This window comes from Trichoplax adhaerens, genomic scaffold (genome assembly GCF_000150275.1).
Source record: "Trichoplax adhaerens TRIADscaffold_4 genomic scaffold, whole genome shotgun sequence".
Taxonomy (NCBI): Eukaryota; Metazoa; Placozoa; class Uniplacotomia; order Trichoplacea; family Trichoplacidae; genus Trichoplax; species Trichoplax adhaerens.
In genome coordinates, this window is record NW_002060946.1 from 3,614,854 (window position 1) to 3,630,038 (window position 15,185).

At 33.7% G+C, this 15,185-nt stretch overlaps 3 protein-coding genes across 3 annotated transcripts; 2 read left to right on the forward strand and 1 right to left on the reverse strand.

Annotated features, from left to right (window-relative positions):
- Positions 1–1,274: 1,274 nt before the first annotated feature.
- TRIADDRAFT_24631 (uncharacterized protein) lies at positions 1,275–2,754 on the forward strand (the record flags this gene model as incomplete). The annotated part of the gene is made up of 5 exons (XM_002111455.1): positions 1,275–1,347; positions 1,548–1,870; positions 1,953–2,040; positions 2,195–2,461; positions 2,597–2,754. Coding segments are annotated over 5 exons (909 nt in total), but the record flags the coding sequence as incomplete, so codon positions are not given.
- A 1,641-nt stretch (positions 2,755–4,395) lies between these two features.
- Positions 4,396–7,698, reverse strand: TRIADDRAFT_55561 (uncharacterized protein; the record flags this gene model as incomplete). Its single annotated transcript, XM_002111944.1, has 14 exons — positions 4,396–4,470; positions 4,593–4,658; positions 4,765–4,813; positions 4,932–5,047; positions 5,135–5,257; positions 5,362–5,457; positions 5,524–5,598; positions 5,716–5,763; positions 5,838–5,962; positions 6,117–6,254; positions 6,555–6,601; positions 6,812–6,879; positions 7,123–7,193; positions 7,638–7,698. 14 exons carry the CDS (start codon positions 7,696–7,698, stop codon positions 4,396–4,398), a joined length of 1,158 nt encoding a protein of 385 aa, XP_002111980.1.
- A 2,836-nt stretch (positions 7,699–10,534) lies between these two features.
- On the forward strand, positions 10,535–14,582 carry TRIADDRAFT_55562 (uncharacterized protein; the record flags this gene model as incomplete). Its single annotated transcript, XM_002111456.1, has 13 exons — positions 10,535–10,653; positions 10,878–10,966; positions 11,129–11,202; positions 11,622–11,725; positions 11,870–11,990; positions 12,074–12,264; positions 12,369–12,522; positions 12,594–12,637; positions 13,105–13,414; positions 13,511–13,651; positions 13,770–13,889; positions 13,981–14,030; positions 14,513–14,582. The coding sequence occupies 13 exons, from the start codon at positions 10,535–10,537 to the stop codon at positions 14,580–14,582; spliced, it is 1,587 nt and encodes a 528-aa protein (XP_002111492.1).
- Between the last annotated feature and the right edge of the window lie 603 nt (positions 14,583–15,185).

Genomic DNA, 15,185 nt, shown 5'->3' on the forward strand with positions numbered 1-15,185 from the left:
TATATTATGCATGTTTTACAGTACATAGTTCAATTCTAACGGTAAGGTTATTATTTCTATAAATACTACGCTAGATGGAATAGCGCAATCACCAGTCTGTATATTTGATATCGTTATAAGTTCAGAACTAGTCGATTCGTTCGACTTTGCCTTGATGGAATATCTGCAACAAGAAAAGAAAGTTCCATCCCAATTTATGCTTACAGTAGTTAGATATGTAAACATCATCACTATTGCTATTGATCGTTATAGGCTGATCTCATCTACTGCAAGTTAACAAATTTGATATCACAGCTTTTCCGACAAAGTTATTCATTTAATTAACGTTTGCCTGATCTCGATCATCTATGTTTATTTACATTTCGGCTAGTCGTAGGAAAATAAGCAATCGCGTGACAGAAAGCAACTGTCTGTAAAGATACTCAAGTTAGGCTTGATTTTAAGTTAGCTATTTTCATTTATTAACGTAGACAATTACCATCAAGTTAATAATTATTGTTCTAGGTAGACTAATGTTTAACGCTGTATAGTCTGTAGAGTAAATTTTATTCGCCGCACAGGATTACTGCACAAGGCCGATGAAATAGTGTGTACATCAGTTAGGAAATATATTGCATCGTAAAAAGTATCTTTATTAGCTCTAAGCAATTTAAGAGCTATACTAGCAGTAATCTATAGTTATAAATAAATTAAGAGTTCAACTACAAGTAATCTGTGACATTATCAAACTGCTGAAATAGCCTGTATATCGATTTGGAAATATACCACATTATAATGATTTATAAAATATATAATGTAGACTGAAGACTTTTTTAAGGTCTATATTCGCGGTAATTTATAGTTATGGATAAATTAAGGGTTAATCAAGAAATACGAGTATATCGCATCGTAAAAAGTATCCCTATAGACTGGAGACTTTTTAAGATCTATACTAGCAGTAATCCATAGTTACGGATAAATTAAGGGTTAATTTAGGAGTAATCTAGCAGCTAGCATTGCCAAGCCAATGAATGAAGTAATATGTACATGAACTAGGAATACTTTATGTTAAAAATATTCCTGTAAATGGTGAATTTAATTCTTTATAGACTCAATTTTTTAAAATATCTATCCATCTTCACAATTAGGTGGTCAGGGCCAATTGGGTGGCGCATTAACATCTCGACTAAGGTCAAACAATTAAATTAGATATGTAATATTAAACATTTTAATTTTTATCATCCTATTAGATCACAAGTTAACCTTACCTTAATTATATACCATATATATATTATAGGCAACTATACGGTAATGATAGCATTATCAATAGCGATATCAATAAGCCAACAGATGAAGAAAGCCATGATGGTAAGTCAAATTGGAAAGAAATTTAGCACCATCAATAGCAAAACATTCTTAAATCATCAACGGTGTTATCTCAATATATTTAAAATATAATTGAGACCTAGCCTCATTGATCTAACTTCTTTAATTGTGGTTTTTCAACTACTTTCAATTAATAAGCTATCGTGTAATTATCGAGTTCTTTATTCTTATATCTATATTAGGGCCATTTTGTTATATCAATGTTGTCAATAAGAATGATATGCAAAAATGTATAGTCGAGAACAAAGTTGACTGGCTAGTTCATTATAGTGCATTACTAAGTGCTGTTGGTGAACAAAATCCAGAATTAGCTATGCAAGTTAATATTGATGGCTTCCAGAATGTTATTGATATTGCCAGGCAATATCGATTGAGGATATTCTGTCCTAGCACTATTGGGGCATTTGGAGCCGATTCACCACGTAATCCAACGCCAGATATTACAATTCAGAGGCCTCGAACTATATATGGAGTCTCTAAAGTTTACATGGAGTTGCTTGGCGAGGTATAAACTAGTTATTACTTTTAGGTCTGTAACTACGTTTACCACTTCCTGCATGATAATCGTATCCTTTCGATTGCTATAGTATTACCACCATAGGTTCGGAGTTGATTTTAGATCTTTAAGATATCCGGGTATCATTTCTGCTGGAATGCCTGGAGGTGGTACTACAGGTAACCATGTTAAATTTAATCCGTTCTAATTATGATAAGCTGCAAAAATATTCTTATTTAATACTTAGATTATCACGTTAGCAATCATAGTCTTTAATCCTGACATAGACTTTTAATTTATTAATACATTTCTTAAAATGACTGCTTTTCAAAGATTATGCTATTGAAATGTTCTATGCCGCCTTGAGAACCGGTAAATATAAGTGTTATTTAAGGAAAGATAGCCGTTTACCAATGATGTACTTGCCAGACTGCATTCGAGCTACAGCTGAAATTCTCCAGGCACCGGATGAAACATTCAGAATGAGGACGTATAACGTTACTGCTATGAGTTTCACTCCGGAGGAATTGGCATATGAAATTAAGAAATACGTACCACACTTTGAGATATCATATGAGCCAGATGCACGTCAAGCAATAGGTACAACTATTTGTAAATGGTACTCATTCTCAACTTAAAATCTAGCTTATGTAGTACTGAATTCATGCCTCTAATGCGCTTCTATAAATAATTCGAAAAAATGAAACGCTCTTTAATTCTTTAATACTTACACAGCTGATTCATGGCCAGAAGTTTTCGATGATTCCAATGCTCGTCGTGATTGGGGATGGCAACATGAATACGATCTATCAGCCATGGTTGCTGAAATGATTACACTTGTTAAAGCACAAACTGAAGAAACAGATAGAGTAGCGACAGCAGCTGCAATTTAGTAATCTTAATTATTTTTAATTCGTAACAGATGATGTTCTTGGCTTAAAATGATTTTACGTTGATGGTGGCAGTTAATCCTACTATTATTAGAAAGTTACCTTTATTGTAAATGTGGTTAAGTATGGAAGCATGCACTATTGTTTTTAGCTCTTACTCCAATTTGTCGAACAATAAGCCTTTAATCGTGTATAATTGACTGCTAATGCCGTCTAAAAATACGTTAGAAATCTTTTATTGTATATCTTTTTATATTGTTGCTAATTTTATTTGTGAACTATATTATATTTTAAACTAACAAACAGTCGAATTTCTGTTTGTATATTAATCGAGAAGATAATATTTATGTTCTATCTTACCTGTTTCTCCTATTAACTCACTAAAATATTATTGTTGTATTAAAGATTCGTTAACTAAATTTTATGTTCTATTAGCTCAAATTCTTGTAACGATACTTCATCGAGCTCCTTCTGTACGAGCTAAAAGCCGTTTACATAGAATTATCAAGCCTACAAACCGTTTGATCTTTTAGCATTGAATCGATTCAAGCCGTTGTTAACTTAATATCTAATGTACAGCGTATAGTGGCATGCTACTCAATCACGATTAGCTCTTTTAATATGAAATCGATTCAAGCTGTCGTTAAATCAATATCTACTGCATAGTATATAATGGTATTCTGCTCAATCACTATATCAGTTTGTCTCACAATCTTTAAGGCTAGATAGGATTGATCCATCCCGTGATATTATAGAATGTATGTACTACATTCGGCAGAATACATAACAATTGTCGTAACCTACATATTATATAAATAAGTATCGTTATCTATCAGGCAAGGTCCTTCACAACTATAAGGTCATATCTTTGATTATAATTACTATCCTTGCAATATAGTTCATAAAAAGCTTAAATTTTTATTGCAAGTGTCATTCACAAACCATCGTAAATGCTATTAAAAGAGTCGAAATTACAACATTATCCATTCAGGAAACATCGTGCATCAAGCCTAATAAGTACTAAAGTGCCAAGAAAATCATAAAATAACATATATTATTGCTATTGCGATGAAGTAGGTACGCGTACTTATCGCATCTTAGTATTTGGCTGAAACCGATACTAAATGTGATAATTTGTTGATGTCGACTACACCAAAATGTATTTAACATTAATGTACTAATATTTGCAATCACTTAACAATCCTGTACGAACAGAGTATGAGTATGTGAGTGGTTCGCGCCAAGATATATAGCAAAAATATTAAAATTCGGTGAATTACAAATATAAGACAATAGCAGTCTTCATTTTAAATCTGCAAAGCCACTTTCTAAATTTGGAATACTATGCAAGTAAAATTTTGTATTGTTTCCTATACAATTCTTAGACTTAAAATAACCAAAACTATTAAAGGATGAGTGTGTGATATGCCCATATTCATATTACGTATAGACTTCTGAAGAAAACAATCACAAAAAATGAGTTATTTCAGAATTTTTTCTTGTGCGGTAGTTGCCGGATATGTATAACTACATATCACGCGACGACCAGTACGTAAAGAGAAAATAAACCGAACTTCTTACAATCTTCATCAACAAATACATTTAAAATATAGTTAATTAATCAAATAAGAATATGATAACAAATTAGCACTTTGGCAGACCATCACCCCCGAGAAGACTTTCATTATCATCTAATATAACACGTGGTCCACTACCGACCTGAAAGATTTTAGTAAATGGAGAAAACAAACTCTTACAAAACTTTACAAGTTCAATTACCAAATACTGTAACATCATGCTAATAATCTTATAAAGTCCAAATATAATGAATGCCACAATACCCGAGTATGGATAATTCCAGTTAGACTGCCAGGGATTGGATCTAGACAGATGGTATTTTCGATTTCCTTACATATTCCAAAAGTCAACATTCAAAAACATATTCCCAGAAGTTACATCAATGTACGATAATAACTGACACATGATCATTATCTAGCAAATTAGGTACAATACCTTTGGAAATTCTTTTACATCAGAGTAGTTCGATAATCCTTGAATATAGCTAAATAGATCAAGCAACAAGTCAATACATTGCAAAGAAACAGACTCAAATCTACTTCAACTTAGAGATTACAAAAGCAATATAAGAAAAGTAATGACCAGGATATGCTGTAAAGTACCTATCATGATTTTCTGTGCATGGAAAATAATGACATACTGCAGATAGAATTTGCGGTACATCTTTTGCTAGAACATATAAAACAGCATTTGGCCCAGCATCAAACGTATAACAAGCCTGCGATGGAAATACAAACCATACTTGAATAAAATGAAGCCTTCATCAATCATTTACAAAGCTTTATATGTACATTATTAAGTGTACCTTATACTCTCCACAATATTGATTAAAATGCGTTATCAATTGAACAATCTTATGTGAAATATCGTTCATATAGGCTATGGGTGGATAGGTATCCAGACAAACAGCATGGAACTGATTACTATCCTACGAAATGAAATTGATACACTCTTATCTTATAAGTATAAAGCAATTAATCGATTTCGTAGATTTAAATTATTCCAATTTTTCTCTATACAAAATAAAAAAACCTTCATCGTAATCTCGGCAAACGCTTGATAATTTTTCTGTTGGATTGCGGTCTCCATTTCTGTCATGAGTTTAGGAACCAAGCTCTCAGCGCGATACTAAAAAGAAACAGTCAATATGATGCAACTTCATCGATTTTATTATTATTCTAAAAAATCACAAACCTTTAATAATTTACTTGTTTTCACACTAGTCTGCATTCCAGATGTACTGCTTACTCCTTTCTTTTTATCACTTACCTATATATTCATTTTAAAAAAATGCATAAATCTACATTATTCATATTTACAAGGATTTTATTAATTAAGCGGCTATTGCAGAAATTTGAATATCGCCGTAATTAGTTAGTGACTCACAACTAAAATGAGGACTTCCATTTCAGGCCAGTGCGACTCAGGTGTAACCTAATTCATATTAAAAATATATAACTTCCATGACGTTTATCCCGGTTTATACTCCATCATTAACGTCGTCTAACCTGAACAGCAATACTATCTGATCCATCGCTTTTATTCCCCATTTCCCACTTTACAAATCCACCGTACATACTTCTACAAGCACTACCTGAACCTTGTCTAATGGTAAATTGTATTTTAGTAATTCCTAGGAAAGGTTAACCGCAACTATAACAAATATATAAGTCAATCTTGCCTTGCAATCATGGATAAGTCATCTTTAAGGTCATGCAATCGGCCGAGGGTATAGACTAGATTTAGATTAGATAGAATAGTGAATTAACAAAGGTAACTAGTAGAACCTTCTTTGTATTCAAAGTATTCACCTAAACAGGCATATCCAGCAGCAGAAGATGCTAATCCAGCAGCCGTAGGAAAATTATTAACCGAACAGATGTGATAATGGCAGCCTTCTATTTCACTACCACACCTACTTCTAACTGTAGTCCATTTTGATCAGATCATTAATTACTAGTTAAGTTAATGGCACGAAATTATGAAAAAGTAGCAATAAGTACCCAATAATTTTAGTATCATACTTGTACCGTAACATCAAAATTCTACGAGATTCATATTACAGATAAAATACTGGTAGAGAATACGTATTCCGCGTCTAAGCTGAATTAATGTACACACATGAAGAGCAACTACATTTTACAATAGGTACTGCAACATCACAAGAAGTAAATACAGTAAGAATATATTAGTTTACTTTGGTGTTCATTATGTGATAAACTCACCCTCTCTCAAGCAATTTTGTAACCTTTTACCAGTCGCGTCTTGTTCCCTTTAATAGCACAGGATAAAGATAGGTATTAAATTAGCAAAACATCCAATTTACATCACTCTACAATTAATTGATTCTATAGCTACCTAATAAACAAGTGAACGGTACATACCAAGTGTATATTTACAAAATACTTAGTATAAGAGTTGGTAGTACTGTAATAAGATATTAATAATAGCTTCAGAAGTCATTCCTTGACATTATACATACTTTCCATTAATCCATAGTCGATCACGTTGGAATGATTTACTTATTGCAATAGTGGTTTTTGCACACATCTATTATTAATTAATTAAAACAACTGCGGGTAAGTATAGGAAATTATTGCATTGTGCAGCAGTACAATTACTATAGAATTTTTCGTTTGTGTAAGTTTGATATATGCCAATCTTAGCAAATACTTGTCGCTACAGTACACTACTACCATTATATCATTACATAATTTAACTGATGATAACAAATATGTTCGTATTAATGTTTAATGATGCCGAATAAACATCTTTGTAATATCTTAGGTTGACCTGATCAGTACTCAAAGTACCACTTAGGGAAGAATTGATAGGCAAAATTAAATTTTCATCTCGTTTTCCCCCTATAATAGACGTATGAAAGAGTAAATACTTCAAGGTTAGGATTGATAGTAACTTATTACCACTATTAATATCATCCTATATAGTAGAAAAAGGTACTTCTAAACGATATAGTTTTGATGTTACGAATTGAATGTATAACCACTATTGATATCATCTTATACAGTGAAAAAAAGATGCCTCTAATACTGGAGGATTGCTCATAACCTATCTATCTATCTATCTATTGCTACTGTATATCATTCCTCAGCTAGCTAGTACAATTTTATCTAGACGTCAACCATCTACACACTATGCAATCCAAATGCATACACAAGAAATTTAATCGATCCATTATAAAAAGTTGACTGTACAAAGTATAAACTTTATCCATGCATGAATCCATGGTAACGTGCATTGATCCATCTGCAATCCATCATGGATGCAGTTTTCAATTTTCAACTTACAATATTTGACGACAGCAATATTCACTGGTGCAATACACGTTGCTTGCTTTCTATCTGCCATTTTTACTGTATTTACATCTAGCGTGCCCAATTTAAGAGCTTTGAATGTGTTGTTAAACTTGATCGGCCAAGGCGAATAGAGCTTTGGACTGGTAGGCCAGCTGGTTTGCTGCCGCAAGTTCTTGAAGTGAGGCACCTGGTGCTGTAGAAAGTTGGTCTCTCGGTAGAGCTCGATTATAGACTATGTAGGTACTATTACAGTAGCTTTGAAGATAGGGTATAGTATGGAACAAGGGCGCGTTACAATTTTACACAGACAGCTGTACTAACAGCCGAGTAGACTAGCCGTGGCCTTTAATAGTGTCTACAGTATTGTCCAGTCTAGCCCGTAGTAAAACAGATGTCACTTGTAGCCTATACTGACTAGCACTAGCTAGGCACGCTACAGTGACATCTATTTTAATGCAATATACTGGCTTCTGGTAAGATCGCTAGCAAATAGAATGTCATTGGAGCGTGCCTTTAGTACTGCCGAGAACCCATCGCTACAGGTGACACTATTTTGGCTTCTGCACGCGACGCCTATGGGGCCGCTGGGCAAGCTGCATCCTGTTGCTGCTTGTGCTGTAGCCTTAGACTACTGCAGCTGCTTTCTAGAATTAAATAAGTCATAGTCTCCTTTCACATAATTTCTATTTCCTACGATTCATAGAATGATGCTCGTTATATTCCTTTCGAGTAGTCGATAGTTTAAAACAGAGTAGAGTCGAACTCTGTAGGCAATGGTTTGGCCATGAGCTCTAGATGGTATACTGTACCGTACCGTTCCGGACCGTGTCGTGCCGTTCCGTTCCGTACTTACATGAGCATCGTTCGACTCCAGTCTAGGTGCGGATCTCCAGTAAACTGCCTAAAACAGGCCAGAAAAGCCATACTGTACTCTAATTTAAAACAGAATAGAGTCGAACTCTGTACTGTAGGCAATGGTTTGGCCATGAGCTCTAGATGGTATACTGTACCGTACCGGTCCGGCCCGTTCCGTTCCGTACTTACATGAGCATCGTTCGACTCCAGTCTAGGTGCAGAATCTCCAGTAAACTGCCTAAAATAGGCCAAAAAAGCCATACTGTACTCTAGAAGTCGATCTCAACAACCAGTATCCTAGCTCTTCTCTCCTTTCGTGTCCATAGTGATAGCCTGATTTTAGCGACCTCCATCGCTTGCACGCTCAGCTGGAAAAGCTTGCATTTATCTCACTAAAATGTGGATACTGCAAAATATCCAGAATAATTCAGGTAGAAAAAACAAATGCTCTACTTCTAGGTATTATTATAATAGCAATGGAGTACTTTGACATAAGTATAGAACAACTACAGACTAGAAGAGTGGTATGCTATCTCATGTACTCATGTTGTTTCTTTTACCTTTGCTAGCTGACAAGCTGTACATGCTTACAGGCAATGAATATACCGTTGGGCGCAAACGTAAATACGCAATATTAAACCTCTTAATCAACTATCCAACCCTCTAATAGATCATTCTTCAAGCTATTTTATTCATTTTCTTCTAGATACTTCATTGTTAATACTTAATGAACCTTCTATTAGCCGAATTCATGCCAAATTCAAGATCGAACATGACTTATCCGATATAGTAAGTACTTTTTTGCATCCTCTTTTTAATATTGATCACTCTCCATCATTAGAAAGCAGAATTACGTACTGTAGAAGCAGCATCAATTTCATCCTCTACTCGGTCATTTCAATACTTTTCCAGTCTACTTTTAATATTCATCATCATCGCTCTACACCATTCGAAAATAGAATATTGTACTGTAGCAGCAATATCAGTTTCATCGTCACTCTGCACTATGAGAAAGCGGAATACTCTAGTGTAGATGCAGCATCAGTTTCATCTTTTACTCAGTCATTTCAATACTTTCCCAGTCTACTTTTAATGTTCATCATCGTCGCTCTACACCATTCGAAAATAGAATATTGTACTGTAGAAGCAATATCAGTTTCATCGTCACTCTGCACTATGAGAAAGTGGAATACTCAACTGTAGATGCAGCATCAGCTTCATCTTCTACTCCGTCATTGCAATACTTTCCCAGTCTACTTTTAATGTTCATCATCATCGCTCTACACCATTACAAAATAGAATATTGTACTGTAGAAGCAATATCAGTTTCATCGTCACTCTGCACTATGAGAAAGCGGAATACTCAACTGTAGATGCAGCATCAGTTTCATCTTCTACTCAGTCATTTCAATACTTTTTTAATCTACTTTTAATGTTCATCTTCATCGCTCTACATCACATAAAGTAGACCACTACGTACGTATACTGCAGAAGCATGCCAACTCCAGCTTAATCTTCGACCGGTCAATGCAATACCTTTTCAATCCACGTTCAACATTCATCATTATTCTGCACCCGTTACTGTAGAAAGCAGAATACAGTTGAGGGAAGATCAACTTAATTTTTTATTCAGTCGATTGAATACTTTTTCAATCCAAATTCAATGTTCATTTTCATCATTCTGGATTATTATAAAGCCAATTATTGTACTGTAGAAGGAATATCAGCTTTACTGTGACTATAATCTACTATCAATCTTTTTTCGATCTACTTTTAATGTTCATCTTCTGCATCATTATAAGGCAGACTAGGTTACTGTAGAAGCAACATCAACTTAATTTTCTACAATTGCATCATGCTTTACTTTTCAACTTTGGACATACGTACTCGTTCAAGTCGAGCGACTGAATGCTTGGCTTTTCATGGCATCATGTCTTACTTGCTTTCCTTTAATAATGTCCAAATCAATTCTAAATATAAGCGTATACCGTATTTAAAAATAGACTAATCCTTCGCGATATCCTAAAGTTACCATGACGGATTCTTCAAAATATGGAATTTATTTGAATGATAGTAAAGATAAAATAACCTCTCCCATTCAATTACAAGATGGTGATACAATTCGTTTTGGTTTTCAACAACAGCAATGGAGGTAAGAAAAAAGTACATTCTACGAGTCTGTTACTTAAAAGTGATTTCAACGTTAAACTAGACCTATCAGCCTTAGCATTACTACACTAGCTTGTATTCCGATAGTTACCGCCAATGATCATCAGATATCCTGCAACCAAATTGACGATACTCGTTCCTTTATAAAAATAGTACTATCCGAATATTAAGAGATAACTTTTCAATGATGCTTGCATGATAATTTAGGATCTCTTATGAACCGTTTGTCGTGGCTACGTCTCGCCTAAATGATGCTGCAGAGAAAGACTCAATGATATCTTCTATCAAAAAACTGGGTACGACAAATTCAACTGTCAAAATTGACCTTAGATACTATTGCATTGTTATCATCAATTTGATGCTATTACCTTGCTTGCTATAGAAATTTGTAACGAAATTTTTCATGTACGCATAATTACCACGTACGGAGCTTTAAGACAATCTTAATCCATATTTAGGCGGCCATTATGTAAATAACTGGATTGAAGAATGTACACATTTAGTTGTTAACGAAATCCGAGTCACCGTGAAGGTAACGCGATATTGTAATACCTAAGAAATCTTCAGCCATTTATAGCCATCTGTACTGTAGTAATAGTATTAGCGTATCATCTGTTGCATTTAAGCAATATTTATACCTAAATAGAAAAAATTAATTAATTGTAAGACCTAGAGTATCTCAATTAAGGTACAATAATACAGTACATTGATATTGTACACTTGTAGTATCTAATTAAAGCACTATGTATCATAACTTTGTATCATGTACAGTGAAATTAATTGTGCTGAAAGAATTACAATCAACACCTTACTTAGTAAGCTTACCAAATGTGTTCCCTTATCAATGTAAATTACAGATTCAGGACTTCATAATCTACCTCAAGTAAACCTTGATAATCCTTTTGATAGCGTGTGTACATTAGTAATTTTTTCTTCCTTTTTATAATTAAGGTTTTATCTGCTCTAACCTCATGCAAGCCGATCGTAACACCAAAGTATATTATAGATTTAGTAAACAGCATCGAATCAAGGAAGGAATGGATCGATCCTGAAATGTAAGGCTTCTTCATCTGCACTAGTACAACCGCAAAATAATCTACAAACTTAGAAAACTTACATGTAACTATACTTACAAACTGTACATTGTACAATCAGGAGAGCTATATACAATTTAAGTAAAGTCTTCCTATTTTGTTCAGTTATTTGCCAACATTATCCGAAATTGAAGGAGATGTAACTTCAAGAGACCAATTTAAAGTCAATACTAAGAGACAAAATATATTTAGTAGTAAAACCTTCGTTTTTCTAATAAATAAACAGGTAAAAAGTATAAATTAATAATGAAGCACATATTAACAAACGGATGAGCTAAAATTAATGTATATACACTTTCTCTTACGTAGTATCAACGATTAAAACAAGCCGTAACTTCCTGTGGAGCCAGCACACGACTTGTGGAATCCAGAGATTCTATCGATCAAACCCTACTGTTATCTACCGATAGCCTCGTCATTACTCCCAATCTTCACGCTATGAAAGCGTTAACTCCTGCTCAAAAAGATCTTATCGAAACTGTTGAAGGTCTTCTACTAACGTAAGTCCTACGAACTGTCAAGTTATAGGAAAGCTTACTAATTTCTTTTTTTTTAAATTATAAATTGTATAATGTTAAGATTTTACTCTTTCACTCTATCTCAGTAATGGATTCCGACTAATATCCGATTCAGAGATTGGATTAGCAGTTATTCATACCGATGCACAAAAGTATTGTAACCCGTCAGATCCTTCCATAGTTTCTGCTCCTCAACCTAAACATCCAATTGATCCAGCTACCTCATCACGACGTACAACGGTATTAAAACTTACCTCCTAGCAACTTTAAATGTTGACACATGTAGCATAAAATTATCTTTTCTCTATCAGACATCAGACATAGAATCTTCTCAACAAGACACAAAGCAAAAAAGGTAAAAATATTTCATTTGTGTTGTTGTCAATTTTTAATGAACAGTTAAAGGCATCATACGCTTGGCGAAATGATGAAAATATTTAAATGACTACTTTCCTTATACACAATTACGTGTAAAGAAACCAGAGTATTATTATACGCCTATTAATCTTGGTGGGTGCTTCTTGTCTGAATACGTGCTCGCTGTAAAGGCAGGCGTAAATTTTATAACTGTCATCCATGGCTGGCTACTAGAGCTATGATAGTCGGCAAAAAGATAGTTAAACATGAGAATTTTCTATCAGTGATATCATTGATAGCCACTTATAAACTATTTGGAAAGTAGAATGCTTACTTAAGCAAGACTTTAGTAATCTGACGCCAAATGAAATGAGCTGTCAACTCGGATGCAACCCACTCACTATAACTTTTTATAGTAATGCGCTCCTATTTGGTGTTTTTGTATCACTAATAATAATAATTTAGACCACTTCAAATTACCGATTCCGAACAATTGGAACCACAAAAAAAGGCTATAAAATTGGAGTATGATACACACAACACCGAGTCAAATGTTGTGAACAAGGAAGACAAATCAATGGCTTCAAAAGCTGACGGAGAATCCAGGGAACTGACGAAAAAGGAAGAGAATTTGACAGGACTGAATGATAATGATAAGAATTCCCAGCAGGAAAACATACGTAATGGATGTAAGCAATGTGATCCTCCAACATCACCTCCAGCTACGGAAATAGTTGTCAAACCGGGATATTTAAGCACAAAGTTATACGCCGATGTAAGTTTGGAACATTAGTTCTTGTCACTTGATCGCATATCCTCTATGCAAAGTTCAATTGATGATACGTACTCTATATATCTTATCTGTATATAGCAACAAATCAATACTGAAGATTGTGAAAGAGAATTTAATAGGGCGAAAGAAAAAGTAATCCATTTAACCGTTGTGCGGACAGAATCAAAACATCACGTAGATGCTTTGAATGACATTAAAAATTTCAAAAAATTTAGAAAGGTATAGATGCATTTATTTTATCTTAAGCGTTTTAGCTTTACCACTATGTACATGCGTCTGTATGCTTGTAAGTAAATTTGTAGCTATGGTTAACATACGAACAACATCTGCTCTATAGTCCTATTATCCTGGAAGAGATCGTGTAGGTTTACCTACCATTATTGGAGGAAATGATCTCCTTCGGTATACAGCAGGTAGCGACTCAAGTTTAGGAGATTGGATACATGAAGCACGAAGGGTTAGTTCATATCATCCTCAACTTTTAAACTCTACGATTAAGGTTTTCATAACTATTATGGGTAAATATGAAAAATGCTTCTATTCCAAAGGCACATGATGAGAAAGCCCAAGAAGATCAACTTGCAGATGATTTATTCAGGTTAGTGTAACCGTAAGTTTATCGATAATGTAATTTAGCAATTATAAGTAAATTTACTTATTATAGTCTTTAAACACATCAATGTGGACAATTTGACATATTATTAATATTTTTAGCTGTAAAGCGTAATTTATTCTTTTCTACTGAAATCTGAATAAGTATCAACTGATTTTGTTTAGACTTGATCCTTCAAAGAAAAGGCTGTAGCTCGATTATAAATTAGGTTGCTGTCGACATTACTTTTGATCGTAATGTATATAAAAAAGGCTGTTCCAAATCATAACAAACATTATTTAAAATGATTCCTGATATTTCGATTCTGTAGCATTACCAAAACATGGGCATCTTACTGATAAGTATGTACATAAGTATGAGCTAATAATGAATTACATGTACTATTAGTTATTTTCAATGTAAAGTAGGACTTTCCGAACTGTACCTTAAAAAGTTTACAGTAACTTGTAACAAATATTTTTTGATAGCAATCAGATTGAAGAGAAGCGTGTCATCATATCAAGCTATAAAAGTAGTCATTATAAATCGAAAAATTGAACCTGCTTCTTATTTTCTCATATTTAAAATTGCAACGTACTCTGTTATTAAAAGCCAATTCTTAATTAAAACATCATTTGAATGTTGATCGTGGTTTTAATTCTTTAACTAATTTATTGTAACAAGCGATCGAATGCAACAAACATTAAGATTACTATCAATTAATCTTAATTCATAAGTGTAGATATCCAGTCACTTTTATTATACCTCTTTGCTAAGAAAGAATTATAAATGTTTTACTATAACTAAGTTGCAATCTTCGATCAAAAGGCAGCAGTTAATGATGAGTAGTGTAAAAGGTTTGAGCAAGTTATGTATTATGTCTAAAATGTATAACTGAGTTGCTGAAAGAATTAAATGACTGCGACTAAGAAAGATAATTTAATTGCATCAGATTCAAGCAAATATGATAATTTTAATAATCGTCGATAACTTGACTGATTGCTGATGCTCAAGTTTCGATGATTAAATTAATTATCGGATTTGTAGCTACAAGCTACTTACAAAAATTCGGTTATAGACATAATGATGACTTGCATATGATAAACTAAAACCAATCTGAAACTGCTTGTCTTTTTAAAAGGAAGGATCGATGATGCCTAG